This window comes from Octopus bimaculoides, chromosome 4 (genome assembly GCF_046866305.1).
Source record: "Octopus bimaculoides isolate indiv1 chromosome 4, ASM4686630v1, whole genome shotgun sequence".
NCBI classification, from domain to species: domain Eukaryota; kingdom Metazoa; phylum Mollusca; class Cephalopoda; order Octopoda; family Octopodidae; genus Octopus; species Octopus bimaculoides.
Window position 1 is genome coordinate 103,190,557 of NC_142931.1, and position 22,269 is coordinate 103,212,825.

Sequence of the window (22,269 nt, forward strand, 5' to 3'; positions counted from 1 at the left end):
GCATTTTGCCTGACACCATACCAATTTATTAATCCACTGACCTCAAGGCCTTAATAATAATATTTCTTTCTTTCTTTCTTTGATGCTATATACTAATTTCATTTAATGACACTTCCTTTCAAATCAGTTTTGTCTCAGCTTTCTACTTATTCAACACTATAACATATGATTTGAATATGACTTAAAAACAGGTTTTTAGCACTAAAGCATCTGGATAAAAACAATTTATTTATACTTTGTCGTAACACCAACAAAAATCTTCAAGCTTACAACTGGGCTGGATATAGATATTTTAAGTAAATCACATATTTGCATAGAATTAACTTGGTATCACGGGTATACTGGTATCTTGAAAATACCTCACAGAGTGATGACTGTGCTCTGCATAGTTATGGGCTGCCATTTGACAAGGCATAGCACCCATTCAGCCATCCTGCCAGGGATACTGCAAAGTCATGAGACTAAAGGATGGCAGATTGTGAAGAGCTCAGCTGAGCTAAAAGTGCTTCTTGCATTGATGCTGAGCGGCGGAATCCTAGAAGATCAACAGTCAGGATCACCAGGTTCTATCAAGAGAGTAACTTCAATGCATTTTTAGAATTGGTGTCCATGGTTGTATAATCACCTAATGAAAGATCCACTATGACTCAGGCTCCCAATTCAAATTCATAATAATGGAATTGGATGATGACAGAGTCACAGAGTCATAAGAATCTGCGAAAGTAGTGAAAAAAAAACAAACTAAGTATCAAACTATTTTGTATCTTTTTTTTTTTAATCATTTTATTTAGGAAGAAGTGACTCATGTGCTAAACGCTCCACTACACTCATACATTAAAACCAAAGAATTACAAAACTTGGATTTCACTAACCTGAGACTATTTCTTTGGCAGCAGCAAACAGTTCTAAACTTACATCGTTTAACTCCATCTCTCCTTGGAAAACACCGCCCGGTGTTATGATACGTATGTGACTGTCACTCAGACTTTCCACGATAGCTAAGAATTGTGCTGATTCACTATCAAACAACTCAACTAATAACTTTTCTGTATTAGTTCTTGGCCAAGACAACTGAAAAGAAATTCTTAGTTACTGAGTTATGTTTTTTTTTTTTCTTTTTTTTTTTTTTCCTGTTTCTCATAACGGAAATATATCCAGGGTTGGTTTTAAGCCAATTGGACAGATTTGTTCAAACTGGACCCCGCACCAAGAGAGGACCCTGTGCACATGCTCAAGCAGAGGATGCTATGATGATTTTTTAGTATATTATTGTGGCTAATGGTGGAGCCTCAAGCCCTTAATGCTTTTTGGCTGGGATTGGCAAACTACATGAAGCATGAAACATCAATCTTCATCTTTTGTAGAGGAGATGGCCCCACTGATAATTTTCTAATTGAGCCAAGCATCACCTAGTGCCAGTCCTGAATATAGTACATAATGGATTGATAGTATATATGTGCAAAGCTACATTTTAAGATTCCACTTTTTCCATGCTGATATTACCCCAAGAAAATATAGAATGTATCTATCTGATTAACAGGTAAAATACAAATAAACACATTTACCTATTCATATTTAAATCAAAATATCTATATATTTTTAATCACATAGGTGTAGCTGAGTGTTTAAGAAGCTTGCTTTCCAACAACATAGTCTAGGTTTCAGTTCCACTGCATGATACCTTGAGCAAATATCTTCTGTTATAGGCCATGACCAATCAAAGCCTTCTGAGCTGATTTGGCACACGAAAACTGATAGAAGTCCATGGGGTGTGTGTGTGTGCACACGTGTGTGTGTCTGTGCACGCACATGTGCATATACAGAAGGGAAAAAGGTGAGAAAATAGAAAGCTTCTGACAGTGCAGAAAGTTTCACAAGACCTTTATATTTCAGATGCAAAAGCCAAACTTCTGGAGAAAAAACAGTCTGGGAAATGTCCAGTTATATAGGTTCCATTAATTCATTCAAATCCCTTCATGTTATGTAGCAGTAGCAGTCAATCTCCAAACATAGGTGGAGAGTGACTGCTGTGACATAACGCTAGGGGATTTCAACAGATTAACGGAACTTGTCAATGGAACCTGTATAACTAGATATTTCCCAGACTATTTTTCTTCCAAAGAAGGGTCTTTGTGCCTGAAATATAAAGGTTTTGTGAAACTTTCCACATTGTCAGAAGCTTTCTATTTTCTCTATTTTGTCCCTTCTTTGGTAATACAATGCTTCAAGCAAACTACAATGCTCTCATATATATATATATATATATATATATATATATATATATAGTTATATATATAAACATACACACATATTTATATATATATAAACATACACATATATATATTGGGGGAAGTTAAATATTATCTGCACTTTCACCAAAACTTTCTTTAAGTTGGCTGCACTGCCTTCAGTACTCACATGCTAAAAAGTGGTACTCTACCGGTGATATATCCAAGGTTTGACCTTGATTGTTCCAGTTTTCTTTCTTGTTCATTTACATATGTACACATATATATATTTATATATATATGTATGTATACATATGTATGTGTATGTGTGTGTATTAAGGTTACCCTTGGTTTCATGAAAGAAAACCAATGAAAACAATGGTACCCTTTATACACAAATAAAGAAATGATTGCAGTGTTGAGCAATCATTCTAATTGTTTGACATTGACACACACATATATATATATATATATATATATATATATATATTGCTTGTGGCAAGTCCACACACACACACATACACACACATGTTCACACACATACATATATCTGTAAGTAAAAAAATTACATGCATTCTTGTTTCTGTAATTTATTAAACAGATGTGTTTATTCACCTCCAACAATAGAGAGCAGTCACTATACTTAATTCTATAACTACTATCTCTGAAGAGTGCAGTGTTACATTATTTAACTGTTACCTAATACTCCATTGAACCCCTAGTGTGAAACTGATCAGCCATAATGGATATATGATAGTGTACACTTCGATTCATATATATATATATATATATACATGTGTGTGTGTGTGTGTGTGTGTGTGTGTGTGTGTGTGTGTATCTTTTATCTTCTACTGGTTTCAGTTATTAGACTACAGTCATGTTGGGGTACTGCCTTAAAGAATTTTTTAGTTAAATGAATTGACTCCAGTACTTTTTTTTAAAGCCTAGTATTTATTCTATCGATCTCTTTTGCTGAACCACTAAATTACAGGGATGTAAACACACCAACATTAATTGTCAAGCAGTGGTGGGGGACAAACATAGACACAAAGACACACACACACACACTGATTTATATATATATGATGGATTTCATTCAGTTTCCATCTACAAAATCACTCACAAGGCTTTGGTCAGCCTAAAGTTATAGTAGAAGACACTTGCCCAAGGTGTCATGCAGTGAGACTGAACCTAGAACCATGTGGTTAGGAAGCAAGCTTCTTACCACACAACCATGCCTGTACTGATGCTTATATTTCTCTACTAATCCAATGGTGTTTTATTTTGTTTGTTTCTTTTTTCTCCCACCTTTCACTGTTACTGCCTCAACTAATTCTTGTCACAACTTCTTTCATCTCTCTTTCTCTCACTCTACCTATCTATCCTGCATGCTATTCACCATCATCTCTATCAGCAACAGACAACTAAAGTTCTCAATGATCACTAGCAAAACCCATGGAAATTTCATAGGCTTCAATGGTCAACATAAATACTGCATTAATGATAGCATGTGATCCAACTTGATGATCACTTGCTGTACACTAACATTTTAAAACATGAATTTTGTATTTTCCAATTGTTTTGTGTATTTTTTACCAGATCCTTTTTATTTATCTATTTCTATAACATGCCACCCCACCTAAATTATGTAATAAAAGCTTCATATTTAGTAAAAACATCTCTGGATTTGAATGATTTTTTTTTTATGCAGCAAATGTGAAAATACATCGAGCAATAACATGTATAGGATTTTGAACTGGAGGTTTCAATTGTCCCATATGTAAGCAATATTGGGCAGAAGGGCGATGGAGGGAGGGAAAAGTACCATTTGAAACATTTCTCTTCCAACATTTTCAGAAGAAACTGCATTCATTCAGCCATCCTCATGACTCAAACTCAATTGACAAACTATTTATGTTTATTCCAGTTCAAATGTTCAATATAAAAATGATGGAAATCACCGTCACTGTTATTGTTGTCATCATCATTTAACATCCACTTTTCCAAGTTTGCATGGGTCAGATGGAATTTGTTGAGGCAAGTTTGCTACTGTTATAACATAAGACGAATATTGATATTGTGCTCAGATAATAACTTTATAAACATTGCAGCAATTCCAAACTGAAGTGCAAAATGGCGAACTGTAACTGTAATTGTCCATGATGCAAAATGAACTGTCTGTACCACAGTAAATGTGCTAAGGCAAACTGAGTAAATCTACAATGACTCACCTGGTAGAGACACTAAAGTGTTCCTCAGATGAATCGACATAAACTTAAATGATAAATGACGTGGGAGTGAACAATGTCACATGATAGAATTGTGTCCACTGATTGGATGACACTTAATAAACAATGTTTTGTGTCAAGATAACTAGAGTTGTCTCAGCTACAGTCAAATATATTTTCCTCATCTGTTTCTAAGTGAGAGATTTACCCATAGCTAGACATCTTTTTTCCACAGAAGACTGGAAGTGAACCATCTAACTTGTATGACAATAATACTCATTTACAACCATCACATGTAGACAAGATAAGGACACACACAAATACAAGCACACACATACATATACATATTATATATCATGACCTAACTATATTTATCTATTTATTTCTATAACATGGAATAATACTACAGTTGAGCTTTAATTTCAAGCAAAACTGGCTTGAAAATTTAGTACCCTCACTCACTATGGGGCAGTTAACTCCCCTGTCAGTACATAAACTTGTTCTATGCTTGTAGCTATAAGGACCTTTGACTCTTATTTCTAGCAATGTAGGTGCTACAATGCAACCTCAGTCACTATTAGTGACAATTGAATTCTTCCTTTTTTGGTTTTATATTGCATCTAGCCACCTTTGTTATTTTATACATATATCATATATATATATATATATATATATATATATATATATATCAGGAATAATTGAGATTTAGTTGAATTAGGTACTGAAGTGAAGCACCAAGTCAGCCCAGTATTATCCACACAGCCTGAAGTAAGGTGAATAAAATCAAGATAAGCAACAGGATATCAAGTAAGTGTGCTAAGGCGATATCCTGGTTATATTCATATTGATATCTTGTTGCTTATTTTGATCGTGTGTGTGTGTGTGTGTATGTGTATGTGTTTGTGTTTGTGTTTGTGTTTGTGTGTGTAATGGACTTCTTTCAGCTTTTGTCTACCAAATCCACTCACAAGGCTTTTTTTCAGTGTGAAGCTATTGCAGAAGACACTTGCCCAAAGTACCAAAATTCATATTAGAGTACTTCGCTTTAGAGATTTTTTTTTTTATGTGTAACTTAAAGAATTAACTCACATTCACAAAATCCCTTTCACTAAACCTGTTCTTCAAGCGTATAAATCCTTTTACTTTCCGACGGGTTTCAAACACAACTCGCTTAAAGATCATGACTGCCATCTAAAGAAGAGAAAATAATTCCATTATTTCACTCAGAAAAACAATTTGAATATTCTTTTCACAATCTGATTATTTAATTTAATATATGAGAAAATGGTTTATGAAAATAGCTTGTTCATTGTACACAAATATTTTATTGTTTTCATCATTCACATCATTCTCTTTGTTGTTGTTGTTGTTGGCACTCCGTCGCTTACGACGTCGAGGGTTCCAGTTGATCCGATCAACGGAACAGCCTGCTCGTGAAATTAACGTGCAAGTGGCTGAGCACTCCACAGACACAAGTACCTTTAACGTAGTTCTCAAGGATATTCAGCGTGACACAGTGTGGCAAGGCTGACCCTTTGAATTACAGGCACAACAGAAACAGGAAGTAAGAGTGGGAGAAAGTTGAGGTGAAAGAGTACAGCAGGGTTCGCCACCATCCCCTGCCGAAGCCTTGTGGAGCTTTAGGTGTTTTCGCTCAATATACACTAACAACGCCCGGTCTGGGAATCGAAACTGCGATCCTATGACCGCGAGTCCGCTGCCCTAACCACTGGGCCATTGCGCCTCCACACATCATTCTCTTTAACATTAACACAACCACCATTTTTATTACCAATAGATTCTGTGGATATTCTATGTTTATAAATGATTAATTTCAATTTAAATGCATAAATTAATAGATCTTTTTAATATTGCTCCATTACGTTTAAATATTTTCGTCATATCTTCAATTTCACCCCATAGATAAGGTTAATGCAGGTGTAATTCTTAGACTTACATCTTCGAGATAAAGATTTTGATTGTGTGATTCCATTCGTTCCAAATGAATTCCTTTATATTTTGATCATTCTCCTTCAATGTGTGCCTGGTTATAGTCATATTGTTAAGATAAAGGAAGGCACCACACAACTTTTCTTCTCTCACTACCCCATCCATAGCTTGCTGGAAGTCATCTACCATATTTGAGGTTCTAATGAAATCCTACACAACTGATACAGATAGCCATTGGCTTCAAAAGCTGTATATTGTCAAGACTCCTTCAGCCACACCTAGTACCAGATATTTTTCATGTCAAAGGTAAAGAAGGGTCTCTGTTTTGTTAGTTTGTTTATTAGCTCATCTATCTAAGGCAAAGGATAAGCATCCGACTTTGTATATTGGTTGACTGTTTATGAGTAATTTATACACATTTACTTCTTGTGTCTGTACAAAGATTCTTCACTTAAACTACTGGAACTCGTCATGAGGACATGCTTGCCTCTATCACAGCATATGGCAAATATCTGTTGCAATGAAGTTTTCCATCATCTTTACTAAATCACTTTGATTTGAGAGCAATTGGTTTATAGGTTGGAGACAAGTTTGGAAAAGGGATCACTCTCTTACTTTTACTATGACCAATGTACTGAAATCAGTAGCATTTACAGTTAAGTCAGACAGGACCTCTCCATATTCAAATTTTACTCTCAGATGTTGGTGCAGGGAAGCTTGGCTAAGTAACATATCAGCTCACAATTCCCTCAAAATACAGAGTCATGCAGCAACAAGTAACTGGTTATTAAGGCTAACAGTTAGGTCCACAACAACATAACTCCTGGAACTAATATTTTAGGTTTTGTGAGCCATAATGATGTCTTTACTTGATGGGTGAGCTTTTAATTTCAGTTCCTGCACAGCTTTTTTTACTGAGGTAACTAACAGTGCTGCAGAATCCTAGACAGAATCCTAGACACCACTTAACCTTTGTCCATTCCTAATCACAAAAGTCACAGCTTCAATGAGTCTCTGTCATACATTCACTGGGTTAGTATGTGAGAAGTGACCACTGTCACCAATAAGTTTGATAAGGTCTTGGGTTTGCATATGAGAGTGTAGTAACGCCTGCGCATGCGTAGTCTTACGCATGCATAGAATTAATAAAGCAAGCGTTTCCCACTCAATTCATTCTCTTTCTCGCTGGCCAGCGATTGAGCAAGGACGTGTGTTTAAAGCTGTCTCTACATCTTTCGGTCTTATACTCGACAGCTCGTTATTCTCACCTCTAAAGATGTATAACTAAAGATATGTATGTTTTACCAAGTAAATAAATGTTGTTTAAGTTGTTTAGTCTGGAGTTCAGTGTTTCGTTAATTTCTTCAATTTTATAGTAGAAAGTCAGGTATACAATCTAAAGATGTATAACCCACTTTCTACTAAAAGAGCATAATGTTCCTTCTTGAGGCATTTATTGCATTTATGCTGGACAGTTATCACATGAATGGTAAAAGAAAAAATAAATGAAACATTTCTTCTTAGTAATTTATAATCGGCATAGAGAACTGGTTCATTAAGAATGAATCCTTCTCACATACTTGTGATATCTATAGTTGACCAGAATTCACTACTGTCACTGTATTGACCTTTGGGTTTGTGTATATATTGTTACTGTGCTGGGCTATGTCTATCACAGAGGCTTTATTATAAACGATCTTGAAACCCATTGCTTTATTTTCTAAGAGGCTGACGTATTGCAGTTGAGGTAATGCCAGCAATGAATGTCACATGTTGCCATCATAGTCATACTGCTTTGTGCTATAATCCTGGAAATTTCCATTCCTCTATAGCTTCTCCAACTCTCTGTAAAATTCATCTAATGATTCACTTGATAGCTAGTAAATATCTGATAAAGACTTTGTTAGATTTCATGTATGGCCAAGTCAAAATTTTCACATCCTTCAATATATCTAAAGACACTGGAGCTCACTCAGGCTAATAGAGTCCTATATTTATTTGGTATTTTGTCCTGATAGTCCTCTTCAATGCAAATTGTAAAGATGGTTCGCCACTATTGGTGTTCTGTGAACTCAGGTCAATATCTAAAACTTTGGTTTCTACACCATCTTTATTTTTGAAATTGAGTTGAATAGATTGTAATGATAGCCAAAAGTTGGTTGCTTCTTCCCAAGTTTTATTCAACTCAGTTGTTTAGTTACAGTTCAGAATGGCATAGCACTTTATGTGCAATTACTTTATACTATGGGTACCTCAACAACTTCTAGTTGTACCATTCAGTTCTGGCTGGATGTATGGAAACTTATACATATGAACCTATTAATTGTAACATTATATCATCATCATTATCATCATCATCATTATCATCATCATCATTATCATTTAGTGTGTGTTTTCCATGCTGGCATGGGTTAGATGGTTTGATAGGAGCTTGTAAGCCAGAGAGTAGTACCTTGTTCCAGCCTGATTTGGCTTGCTTTCTACACTCCATGAGCGTAATGGGTGCCTTTTATATGTCAATGACACAGGTGCCTTTTACATTTTACCAGCACTGACCTATGTATTAATATATTGGCACTCCGTCAGTTACGACGACGAGGGTTCCAGTTGATCCGATCAACGGCACAGCCTACTTGTGAAATTAACGTGCAAGTGGCTGAGCACTCCATAGACACATGTACCCTTAACATAGTTCTCAGGGAGATTCAGCGTGACAAGGCTGCCCTTTGAAATACAGGTACAACAGAAACAGGAAGAAAGAGTGAGAGAAAGTTGTGGTGAAAGAGTACAGCAGAGTTCGCCACCATCCCCTGCTGGAGCCATGTGAAACTTTAGGTGTTTTTGCACAATAAACACTCACAACGCCCAGTCTGGGAATCGAAACTGCGATCCTACAACCTCGAGTCTGATGCCCTAACCACTGGGCCATTGTAGCACTGACCACGGCTACAATTTCACTTCATTTCTCAAGCACAGCAAATGACCAGAGGTCTCGATCACTGTCATTGCCTCCATGAGACTCAACATCCAAAGATTGTAACATTATATGTTTCATAATTATCCTGCAGTCTTTGGTCAAAACTCCTAATTTATTCTTAACCATTTGTTGAGCACATTTGTGATCATGTTCCTCAGATTTGTTATAGACATACATATACATGTGTGCACATGTGTGTGTGTGTGTGTGTGTAGATTTAGAATCTGAATGGCTATGTAAACCACAAAAAGAATGGGTAAGTAAAAGAAAAGGTACAGTAAGGGAGGTTCAAATTCTTTTCTCCTCTAACAAACCTTCATTGTTGAGTATCACAAAGCAGAACAATGTAAGAAGATTACACAGATGTAAATGCATTATATATATATATATATATATATCATCATCATCATCATCGTTTAACGTCCGCCTTCCATGCTAGCATGGGTTGGACGATTTGACTGAGGACTGGTGAAACCGGATGGCAACACCAGGCTCCAATCTAAATTTGGCAGAGTTTCTACAGCTGGATGCCCTTCCTAATGACAACCACTCAGAGAGTGTAGTAGGTGCTTTTACGTGTCACCTGCACGAAGGCCAGTCAGGCGATACTGGCAACGGCCATGCTCGAAATGGTGTCTTTTATGTGCCACCCACACAAGCCAGTCCAGGGGCACTGGCAACGATCTCGCTCGAAAATCCTACGAAGGCCAGTCAGGCGGTACTAGCAATGGCCACGCTCAAAACGGTGCATCTTATGTGCCACCCGCACAAGAACCAGTCCAGGGGCACTGGCAACGATCTTACTTGGCTTGCCGGGTCTTCTCACGCACAGCCCATTTCCAAAGGTCTCGGTCAGTAGTCATCGCCTCGGTGAGGCCCAATGTACGAAGGTCTTGCCTCACCACCTCAGCCCAGGTCTTCCTGGGCTTACCTCTTCCACGGGTTCCCTCAACTGTTAGGGTGTGGCACTTTTTCAGGCAGCTATCCTCATCCATTTTCACCACATGTCCATACCAGCGCAATCGTCTCTCTTGCACACCACAACTGATGCTTCTAATGTTCAGCTTTTCTCTCAAGATACTTACACTCTGACGGGTATTCACATTGACATTACACATCCAACGGAGCATACTGGTTTCATTCCTTGTGAGCTTATGCATGTCCTCAGCAGTTACAGCCCATGTTTCACTGCCATGTAGCATGGCTGTTCGTACACGTGCGTCATACAGTCTGCCTTTTACTCTGAGTTAGAGTCCCTTTGTCGCCAGCAGAGGTAAGAACTCTCTAAACTTTGCCCAGGCTATTCTTATTCTAGCAGCTACACTTTCAGCGCACCCACCCCCACTACTAACTTGGTCGCCCAGATAGCGGAAGCTATCGACTACCTCTTAGTTTTTCACCCTGGAATGAGATAGAAGTTGTTTCCTGTTTGTTTACAGTCTTTATTGCACCTGAACATCTGCCACATACAAAAACTAACTTCCTAGTTAACCTGCCTTTGATGTTGCTGCACCTCTTATGTGTCCATAGCTTGCACCAGGTACATCTTATAAAGTTACTACCTACTCCTTTTCTACATACTGAGCAGGGCCATCTACCTGAAGGGGTTTGTGTTTTATCTACCTTCCTACTTATTAGGATTTTGGTTTTAGCTAGGTTGACTCTAAGGCCCTTCAATTCTAGACCTTGCTTCCACACCTGAAACTTCTCCTCTAGTTCTGATAGTGACTTCGCAATTAGGGCAAGGTCATCAGCATAGAGGAGCTCCCAGAGGCAACCTGTCTTGAACTCCTCTGTGATTGCCTGGAGGACTATGATAAATAGGAGGGGGCTGAGGACGGAACCTTGGTGGACCCGTACCTCTACCCGGAATTCATTGCTGTACTCATTTCCAACCCTCACCTTACTGGCAGCATCTCTGTACATGGCTTGCACAGCTCTCACTAACCATTCTTCTATCCCAAGTTTCCTCATTGACCACCAGATAAGGGATCGGAGGACCCTGTCAAAGGCTTTCTCCATGTCAACGAAAGCCAGGTACAGAGGTTTATCCTTGGCTAGGTATTTCTCCTGCAGCTGTCTTACTAGAAATATGGCATCAGTAGTGCTTTTACCTGGCACGAACCCAAACTGCATCTCATCTAAATTGATTCGCTCCCTAATTAGTTGGGCTATGACCCTCTCTGTAACTTTCATAACCTGATCTAACAGCTTGATGCCTCTGTAATTATTTGTATCTAAAGCGTCACCTTTACCTTTGTAGCAGTTGACTATGGTGCTGCTACACCAGTCATTGGGTATGACTCCTTCGTGTAACACCTGGTTCGTAATACGGGTGACTAGGCTGTAGCCAACACTGCCAGATATTTTGAGCATCTCTGCAGTGATTCCTTATGGGCCGGGGGCTTTCCCTGTCTTCATACTCTTAATTGCTTTATCTACCCTGGTACTATCAACTCGGATAGCTGGTCCCTCTATTGGGTCGACATACGGCAGGCTCTCTTCCTCCCATTCATTCTCTTTATTAAGCAATCTATCGTAGTGGCATCTCCAGACCTCTTTCTTTGCAGCCTCAATTAGTGCAAGCGTACCATCATCCATGCGAACACATTTCTCTCCTACGACATCACTATTCTCTCTCCTACACTGTCTTGCAACACAAAATACCTCGAGTCTTTGGTCCTCACGGCGCAGAACATTGGCAAATCTTTTCTTATCTGCTTCCCCTCTGATATATATATATATATATATATATACATATATATAAACAGTTGCTTCACCACATACCGAAGTTCAGAAATAGCAGCTAAAATGCTGAGACTCCAACAGATAGCATTACTTTTGCTAGCACTGTCGAATTTGCAACTAGAATATCATACTGATGAGGAAATGGAGTGTTTATCGCTCCTAAGCCAGAAACGCGTCTATGATTAACTTCGACTGGTTAGTTTTCGTTGTTTTTTCTTCTTGTTTTGCCTTTGTGAGTTACAAGTAATGCTATCTGTTGGAGTCTCAGCATTTTAGCTGCTATTTCTGAACTTCAGTATGTGGTGAAGCAACTGTTGCTGATCTCTTAATTATGTTTATAAATGTATAAGAACTTTTAAATAAGTTCTCCACCGATAATGGTGTTTACATACCGAAGGGCTTGGTAAAAATTATTAATTGTTAATTTATTAATAAATTAATAAATTGATAAACCTTTACCCTTTTAATTGCAATAATTATACATATATATATATAGAAATATTTAAATTTGAAGAAGTATTCTGTCAATGCTATTATATAAAAATTAATGTGAAAAAATGAAAAGAAGAAACATTAAGAATACCTTCAAAGTACATTCTCGAATAATTGCTGTGTGGTGATTGTATTTTAGCTTATCATTCTTTTTCTCAACATGCCACAAGTCATTTATTTTGCACAATGCTCTTCTGGCAAAAGCTTCTGCATGCTCTCCTGCTTTACATTCATAATAGCACTGACATACAGCCGTGTATGTTGTGCTCCTCCAAGACAAGTAGGAAATGTCACAGAGAAGGGGAGAGTTCTCCATACACAGACAAACCCAAATTAAGTATTGTACAACCTAAAAATAAAATGTGATGAAATAGGAAATGTAAAACAAATATGAGTGAAGAGATTCGAAATTAGCTTCAACAGATAATATTAGTTTCAAATTTTTGCATTGGGCCAGTAATTTCGAGAGAGGAAATAAGTTGATTATATCAACCCCAGAATTAAACTGGTACTTATTTTATCGACCCTGAAAGAATGAAAGGCAACCCCTGCAGAATTTGAACTCAGAATATAAAGACAGACGAAATGCCGCTAAGCATTTTGCCTAGCATGCTAATGATTCTGCTAGGCCACTGCCTTCTCTTCAACAGATATATTAACAATGATAAATTAAAGATATTTTATCGATGAGAAAGCAGAAAAGTAACTTTTTTTATAAAAAGAAAACAATGTAATAATATTTGTTTAATTTAAACAAATCTTTTATTAAATTGCAATTTAATTGTTGACCTGAAACCACCGAATTTATATCACCTTACACTTGTATTAAAAGAAGTTATAGAATCTGTAATCTAAGAGAGAAAAAAATTCCTTCTATCATTTATTTACATTTTGTAAATGTACATCATTAGCATTAATCATTCATTGTTAATTTCATAACTAATTACTACAGAAAATGCAAAATAACATTAAATTTCTTGTAAAGAATTAGTTATTATGAAGTTCATCATCATCATTTAAAGTCCACTTTCCATGCTGGCATTGGGTTTGATAGTTTGACAGGAGCTGACCAGGCAGACGAGACTACCCCAGGCTTCTGTGTCTGTTTTGGCATGGTTTTTATAGTTGGATGCCCTTCCTAACACCAACCACCCCTGCAGAGTGGACAGAATGCTTTTTATGTGACACCAGCACAGACGAGGTCAGTTTTGGCATGGTTTTTTACAGTTGGATGCCCCTTCAAATGCCAAACACTGGAACTGGATGCTTTTTACATGGCACCAGCACTGATACCACCAAATAGCTTGCAAGACAAAGATCCTTTAAGATGGGAGGGGTCATTGAGGAGGTGATCTTGTATCAGATGATGAAAGGTTAGAGTGTGATAGAAAGACAGAAACAGGTGTCTTGCTGTAGAGGTGATACATGGTTACCTGGCTAGAGAGAGGGAGAAAGAGTGTGATCAAGAATGAGGACAGAAACAGGTGCACTGCTGTAGAGGAGATACATGTTTACCCAACCAGAGGGAGAGAGAAAGTGAAAGAGAGCAAGAGTACAAAAGAGAGAGAAGGAGAGAGATGGTGTTGAAGTGCAGGGCATACTCACAAGGAATGGGAATCAGAATATATTTCATAAATTCAACCTTTTGGTTGGTTTCTCATAGTAAATATATTTTTCTTGTGTGTGTGTGTGTGTGCATGCGTGCGTGCATGTGTGTAGGCAAATGGCCCAGTGGTTAGGGCGTTGCACTCAGAATCACAAGATCTTGGTTTTGATTCCTAGATTGGTGGTGCTTTGTGTTCTTGAGCAAAAGCACTTCATTTTATGTTGCTCCATTCCACTCGTGAATGGATGGTCCTGTGACAGAATAGCATTCCAGTCAGTGGGTATGTTGGCCTGCCTGTCTAGCCAGTGGGGTAGCATCATTTGAAAGCTACAATAATGAAAGGAAGTGCATTGTGACCAGTGATGTATAACAACATCTGATGGTCTAGTCAATACAGTGCTATATATATTTGCTTGCTAAGAAATTAAAAATTAAGGTTATGCTAAAAATTCATGTTACCTTTGCAGAGTGTCCAGCCATAATCATATCTTGACAAATAGTGTACATAAGTACAATGCCTGAAAAACATAGTGGAAATATTTTAAAATAGGCTAAAATGTGTCTGGAGAAAAATCACTAAATGTATATTAAAAGCATGTGAACATTTTTGGGCAAGTGGTTTTAATTGAAAGATAATTGAAGTGTGGATATGACCAATGAAGATTAGTCAGATAAAGAAAAACAATTGTGGCATGCTGTGATGAAAAGAACTGAGTCCTAAAGTGACTGTTGTGTTGGAAGAATTAGACATTGTCTAAGTTACATTTTATTCTGGTGGAGAAGCTAAGTTTCCTTGATTCAGGTTTGGAAAGGAATATCTGGTTTCTAGATGAGGAAGATTTCTTGAAAATGGCTATTTCCTGATAAGCTTAACACGAAAGATTGTTTCATTTAAGAGTTATATTCTGATATATATTTTAAGGGTACTTTAATGTAATATTAACGATAATTTACATTAAGGAGTGAAATATACAATTTCCTGTAATTCAGACCACTTTATGGTCCCAGCAGATAAAATGGAAAAGGCATTGCCCCAGCGATGGTGAGGTAGATGCACTGGAATCGCCACTCTGACTCACAGGATCACACTTGTGGATAACGATCTCTACCTGAATAGTGGTGATCAGAGATATGCTCTAGAGGCCAAGAACACTGGAGGTCTCCACTGCCACAGGCTTGATATAAACTTGTCAGAGGGCAACCAATATTTTGATAGTTTGCTTTTCTCAGCCTGACAAGCAGTGGAGCCTGGGCTGGTGGCAGAACACACTAAATTGCTGCTGGAGAAGGTGTCATAGCATGTAGCATCCCAGATGAGAGACCTTCCACACCATGCCACCCTTAACATCATCATAAAACATGGCCTAGAACACTACAGGCTTTTCTTCCTAGCTTGAGCCAGTAGGGCTTTAAGAGCTATATGTATATATATAAGAGGAATGGATAAGTAAAGACTTAATTCTTTAAAATGATTACCACATGTATTACTCCTGTTTTTATTATTTCTAAGATGGTGAGCTGACAGAATCGCTAAAACACCAGGCAAAATGCTTAGCAGCATTTCTTTTGCCTTATGTTCAGAGTTCAAATTCTGCCGAGGTTAGCTTAGCTTTTTATCTTTTCAGAACAAATGAAATAAAAACTAGTTAAGTACTGGGGCCAATGTTATCAACTTGACCCCTTCCACTCAAAATTACTGGTCTTGTACCAAAATAATGAAGATTATTATTTGTAAGTTTTACTATTGTCAGAAGATTTTTATGTATTTAATATATTTTTTACTTATTTTATATATGACATTGTTGGTTACAGTTTACCATCAGACAAATTAGCAATTTGCTGCATTTCTGTTTTGATTTTCTTGCCCATGTTTACATCTTCAGCTGATAGACATCAACAAAGACATATGCATATACAAATCTACAATGGGCTTTTGCATGATATGTTTATGAAAATTCTCTCACAAGGCATTGATCAACCTGAGGCCCTAGCAAAAGACTTACCATGCAGAGCAGTTCGGAATTGAACTTCTAAATTACACAGCCAAACTGATATCCATTTAAAAATGATAGATCTTAAAATTTAAAAGTTATTTGATAAATATAAAAGCAAGTACATCTGTGCTATGAGCAAATGAGTCATCATCATCATTATCATTTAACATCTGTTTTCCTGCTGGCATGGGTAGGATGGTTTGATAGGAGTTGGCCACCCAGAGAGCTGCCCAAGATCCAACTGTCTGTTCTGGCATGGTTTTTACTGCTGGATGCCCTTCCTAACCCCATCCACTTTACAGAGTATACTGGTGGCTTTATTACATGGCACCAAAACAAGTACTTTTTATGTGGCACTAGCACTTGTAAGCCTGTAAAACAAGGGCCTCTTGGCTGAGAGAATGAGTGGATGGCATGGTTGTAAAGGACATGTCTGTATGTATGGATGGCCACTTAGTTTGACATGTCTTCTCTAGCACAGAAAAAATACCAGAAGTCTTGGTCCCATGTCGCCTCCTCGGTGAAGCCCCACAGCTGAAGATCCTTTCTCACCACTTCATCCCATATCTTACTGGGTGTCCATAAAATGTCCAGAAACAAACAATTTTTTACAAAACTGAACAAAAACAATGCAGACCAGTCTCTCGTGGGGAGCACAGTGGGCAACAGTATTCAAGATGGGGTCGGGCAAAAGTAGAGTAGAGAAGGATGATGGTGTAGGCATCTCAAGACTGGAAAGTTCTCAGAATCCAGGAGCACATCTTGCAGGCCAAGTCAACCTTGCTGTTTACATGGGAACTCCAGCTTAGATTGTTATCAATAATTACTCCAAGGTCTCTAGATGTTGTTCACAGTTACATTATATTGTAAATGTTTAATTTCAAGTAAGGGATTATTTAAGGTAAAAATTGAATAATCCTTCTCTTTATTTGGCATTAAGGGGTCATTTTTGAACTGATCAAGTAGAAGAGGTAGAATACAGTGAGGCCTTATAAATATTGGTTTCAAACTTTGGCACAAGGCCAGCAAGTTTGGGGGAGTGTGTAAGACAATTACATCAACATCAGTGTTCAACTGGTACTTATTTTATTGACCCCAAATGGATGAAAGGCAAAGTTGACCTCAGCAAAATTTGAACTCAGAACATAAAGTCAGATGATATGCTGCTAAGCATTTTGCCTGGCTTACTAACGATTCTGCCAGCTTACTGTCTTAGGCCTTATAAGTATTGGAATCCCATAGACAACTGTTCATAATTGGATTTTTTTTTCTTTTGTCATTTTATATTGGTGAATCAGAGGAGTCTCAATGCATAGGTAGTTTACATGTATTGTTGTACAAGTCATTTTCCAAGTATAATTTCATAAATAACTTACAGTTGTAAAGCAGCCAACAATATGAGCTCTCGGGTAACAAAACTTGCGTCAACATCTGGTAGGATAATAAAATCTTTTCACTTTCTTCAGCCGACTGACAACACTGTTGAGTGTTCATCTTTTCAATTTGGTACTTGCAAAAATAATTTGCAATTAAAATCTGAATCTAAAATGCCAATTGAAAATAATAAAATATTAACCTAAAACACATATTTATTAGTATTAATACACAAATATAGTCATAAATTTGCATTTCCTTGCACACAGAAATGTATTACTCTAATGCATCTGCCATATACAGGATCTACTTTCTCTGATAACCTGCACATTGTTCTACTGCACCCCTTATTTGTCTATAGTTTCCATTGGATACACTTCTTCTCAACATACTGACCAAATTCATTCCCTGATCGAGAAGGATACTATCTATTTTTTTTACTTATCAATACTTTAGTCTTTGCTAAGTTAACTTTGAAATCTTTTGATTCCAAGTTTTTCTCTTCACTGTCTGAAACTTCTTTAAGCCTACAACAGATTCCAGTTCTAAGAATGAGATCATCAATATCTTGGGTTCACATTGGGAAGACCTCTCATGATTTCCGCACATTCAATAACCTTTCATATTAGGCATTTCCATGGCCCTTTCACTTCAGAATCACCAATACAAATGTATCACTGTCCATCTGTACACACTTCTGCCAAACATTATGATTCTCTCTAATACACTGTCTTGTAATCCAGGACACCTAACACTTCCAATTCTCATGCTGTAGAACATTAACTTCTTAGTTTTTGCTAAGGTAAACCTGTTACCTTGTTTCCTTTCTAGATACCTAGAATAACTCTTTGTTGTCTTTTGTTCTACTTTTTCCGAGCCTGTCCCTTTGCTTTCTGCATTAACTCTAAATAACTATATTTTCAGGTCATTAGATAGATTTGACTCTCATATTGCATGGCATTTTGTCTGTTCCTGACCATTTTGATTCAGTTCTTACTTTATCATCTCTCTGAGCTTTCAAGCCATGATTCCAATTATTCAAAGTCATTTACACATTTTGAATTTGCATCCTTTGACAATATAATGTGTTCTTTTGGTTGATTGAAAACCATAAACTCAGTCTTATAGTTACTGATGTATAGTTTTGTCTGTTATAAAGCTTCCTTAGCTTTAGAAATGGTAAAGTTATTTTAGTAAATTCTTTATTTCAAAGTTTATTGAAACAGTTAGGACTCGTAGATATAAAGCACCCTATTCAGCGACTTGACTGACCAGCCCAGGGATGCATATATCAAGAGGAATCAGCAAAGCTTGACTTTCAAGTGAGTCAGATGAAGACCAAGCTGATGCATGTCAGCAATGGCCTCGACTTACCGCCTTTCCATATTGGCCCTGGTGTTGTCATGGAGTTTGTTAACTCCTTCCTCTGTCTGGACTCCACAGTTACCAAGAATGGAGACCTGACCCCAGAGATCAACCATTGATGTGACCTGGCCACCAGGGTCATGTACTCTCTATGGAAGCCCCTTTAGCACCACTGCTCTATCTCCTGGAAGATAAAGCTCTGCCTCTGCAACACGTCAGTCCTCTCCATTTTCCTCTATGGAACAGAAAAATGGCCCCACATGAAGATCCTGGCAAAAAAGGATCGACAGTTTCAATAGCAGAGCCCTAAGAACCATTGAGAATATCAGATGTTACCATCACATTTCCCACAAAATACTGTGTGTACTCACACATCAGCCCACAGCCTCCTGCCTCATTGCTGTCTACCACATGCACTGGTACAGACATGTTCTCCCACCAGCCAAATTATCCTACAAGGGCCTCACTCTCACTGTTATGAGCTGGAAGAGACCCTATGGCAGGCCCCACACCAGATGGTTGGATGGGATTAAGGAAAATCTCCAGAGGCTTGACATCACCTTGGAGGATGCAGACAGGCTGGCACAAGACTGCCAATGACTGGAAATATACTAGTGGATCTGGTTAGCTCTACACATGATGACACCTCTGCAACCACTAATCTAGGATGACCCAAGGCCCATCAAGCAAGAACATGAAGCATGAAGATTTTTTAGTGTGTAGAGAGGTGAGAAACTCAACAATTTTAAAAATATATATTAATATACTAGTCATATCTTGTTATAAGCAATTAATATACAAGTTGCATCTCACTATAAGCTGAAAGAAATTCCTTACTTATTCAATAAACTGTCAACCAAATACTTACTGTTAGAAGTGCTGTATTTGATTGTAATCCTTCAGGAAAAAAGCATTTCTTATATCTCTCTAAATCATAGTGCACAATGCACTTATTGATATCCGATTCCAGAAAATAAAAATTGTAACAAGACAATGCAAGTATATATTCCTGAAAATAAATTAGAAGAAACATTTTGGATGATTTGCTATATCTTTATCAATTGTGTTTTCTTTTACTTTATATGAAACAATTATTTATATTACTCAATTAATTTTAAAAAATAAATTCCTCCAACCTAACCATCCATGTTCAATAACTTTGACAAGCTACAAATTCAGTTCTAGCTGTAGAAAATTTAAACTTCCAGTCTTTAGCTCCATCCTCTTATATTTAAACTTAAATCTTATTCGTGTCAACTTAGCTTTCATCATTCCAGCATTGAGACAATAAAAATCTATTATGGAGAAAGTCAGTTCACCAACCATATTTTCCACCAAGAATTGTTTAGCCTTGTGCCAATATGAGAAATGTTGTTATTCTTTTAAGCATGTGCTTTCACTACACAATCAACAGCAGGTCAAGTACATACAATTTGTTGGATGTGTAATGACAATGTTTATGAACAGTAGAATACACATAACTTTAGAAAAAAAACTGTGCATAAGAGGAATCAAATACAGAATGCAAGAAAGAAGACTATGCTGGTACAGTCATGTGATGCATACGAATGAAAACAGCTGCATTAAAAGGTGCTGAGCACTCAAAGTGGACAGTGCCTGTAAAAGAGGAATACCTAGGAAGACAAGGAACAAATTTATTGAAGGGAAACTTAATAATGCAAGTTCCATGGCAATATCACAAACACCGATGCTACAAGAACAAAAAATACTCAATGCACTTGGTAATGTGGTTGGCATCTGGAGGGGTGTCCAACTGTAGAAACCATGCAAAAGTAGATATTTGTGCATGATGCAGTCCTTGAACCTGTTGGATCTTGTCAACCTATACCATGGAAAATGGACATTAAAAAATGATGATGATATTGCATCCTAATTTCTTTTGTAAAAATTAGAATTCACCTTGAGCAAACATTGAGAAATAGTAGTAAAATCAAAAACTAACAAAAGTAAAAACTAAAATGCTTGAGAATATTTTCTTCAAAATTAACTTACTTCTTCATCTCTGAGGAAATTTCCAATTTTCAATAACTGCTTTAAAAAGTACTCTTGTGGAAGTAATGGTTGGTACTTTTTTAACATTTCAAATAATGTCATTGACCTATAAAAGAAATGTTTATCATTATATTGTATGAAGAAAGTTGGCAATAGAATATATGGATGGAAGGATATATATATATATATATACATATACATACATACATGCATACATACATGACAAACAATTGGGTCACCAGCTCTCACTTTGAAGGGTATGCCTTTGCTATTCAAGAACAAGAAATAGCAACCAAATTCCTAATAAACAAACGGGACAGAGAGGCGGGCAAAGCGCCACAATGTAATAATCGATGTAGACTCTGTGGAATCAGTATCGAAGATATCACACACATCATCAGCAGCTGTCCAAAACTGTCATCACGGTATTACCTACCTATGAGACATGATGTTGGGGCCAAGACACTGTACAATGAAATCCGCCGACAGGATAACCCCGGGGCTAAGGAGATGAAAACCCATAATGAGGTAGAGGCCATTACCACTCACAATATGAAAGAGTATTGGTGGAATGTCCCAATAAAAACCTCAATAAAATGCAGATATAATAGACCGGATATAGTAATCTGGGACAGAGAAGAGAAACTGTGTACAGTAGTAGAAATCAGCTGTCCTGTGGATGTCAACATCACGCTAAAGATTAGAGAAAAAGAGAACAACTACGCCGAGCTACTGAGAAATTTGCAGATACTCCACCCAGACTACAAGTTCAGATTCATACCCGTGATTGTTGGGGCATTGGGATATGTAACGAACTGCCTCAACAAAAACCTGGAAAAATTAGGGTTCTCAAAACCTGAAAGAAGAAGGCTGATTAGAAGACTACAGATTCAAGCCATCAATGGAACTGTAAAGATATGTAAAACTTTCCAAAAATTTAGCACATAAATACATATGCATGCATCTAGACATGAAAATATATACATAAAAACGCATCCATAAAACAAGCATACAAATCTGCGCATACACTAACACCAAATACTGCACACACACACATATGCACAAATACCTAGATGATGTTGATAAAAGTTCCAATGAAGGAGCCTTGAATCTATGTTAGAGTCCAGCTTTTTCTCTATTGACAAGAAATACAGAAATGAAACTGATTGATAACATACATACATGCATGCATACATACATCCATCCATCCATACATACATACATACATACATACATAAATTTACACATGCAAGTGTTTTTCCTAGTGGTCACTTATTGCAAGGGAGATAATTAT

At 37.2% G+C, this 22,269-nt stretch overlaps 1 protein-coding gene across 6 annotated transcripts in view; it reads right to left on the reverse strand.

The window, feature by feature from the left end:
• LOC106878790 (cilia- and flagella-associated protein 54) overlaps positions 1-22,269 on the reverse strand; it is a 187,027-nt gene that overhangs the window by 155,222 nt on the left and 9,536 nt on the right. For all 6 annotated transcript variants that reach the window (XM_089351125.1, XM_089351124.1, XM_089351123.1 and 3 more), the window contains exons 2-8: positions 20,976-21,081; positions 19,831-19,971; positions 17,600-17,765; positions 14,689-14,747; positions 12,715-12,972; positions 5,546-5,647; positions 873-1,071 (exon numbers count right to left, since the gene is read on the reverse strand). In XM_089351125.1, the coding sequence (XP_089207251.1) occupies positions 873-1,071; positions 5,546-5,647; positions 12,715-12,972; positions 14,689-14,747; positions 17,600-17,765; positions 19,831-19,971; positions 20,976-21,081 (1,031 nt within the window). The remainder of the gene's footprint in view (positions 1-872; positions 1,072-5,545; positions 5,648-12,714; positions 12,973-14,688; positions 14,748-17,599; positions 17,766-19,830; positions 19,972-20,975; positions 21,082-22,269) is intronic.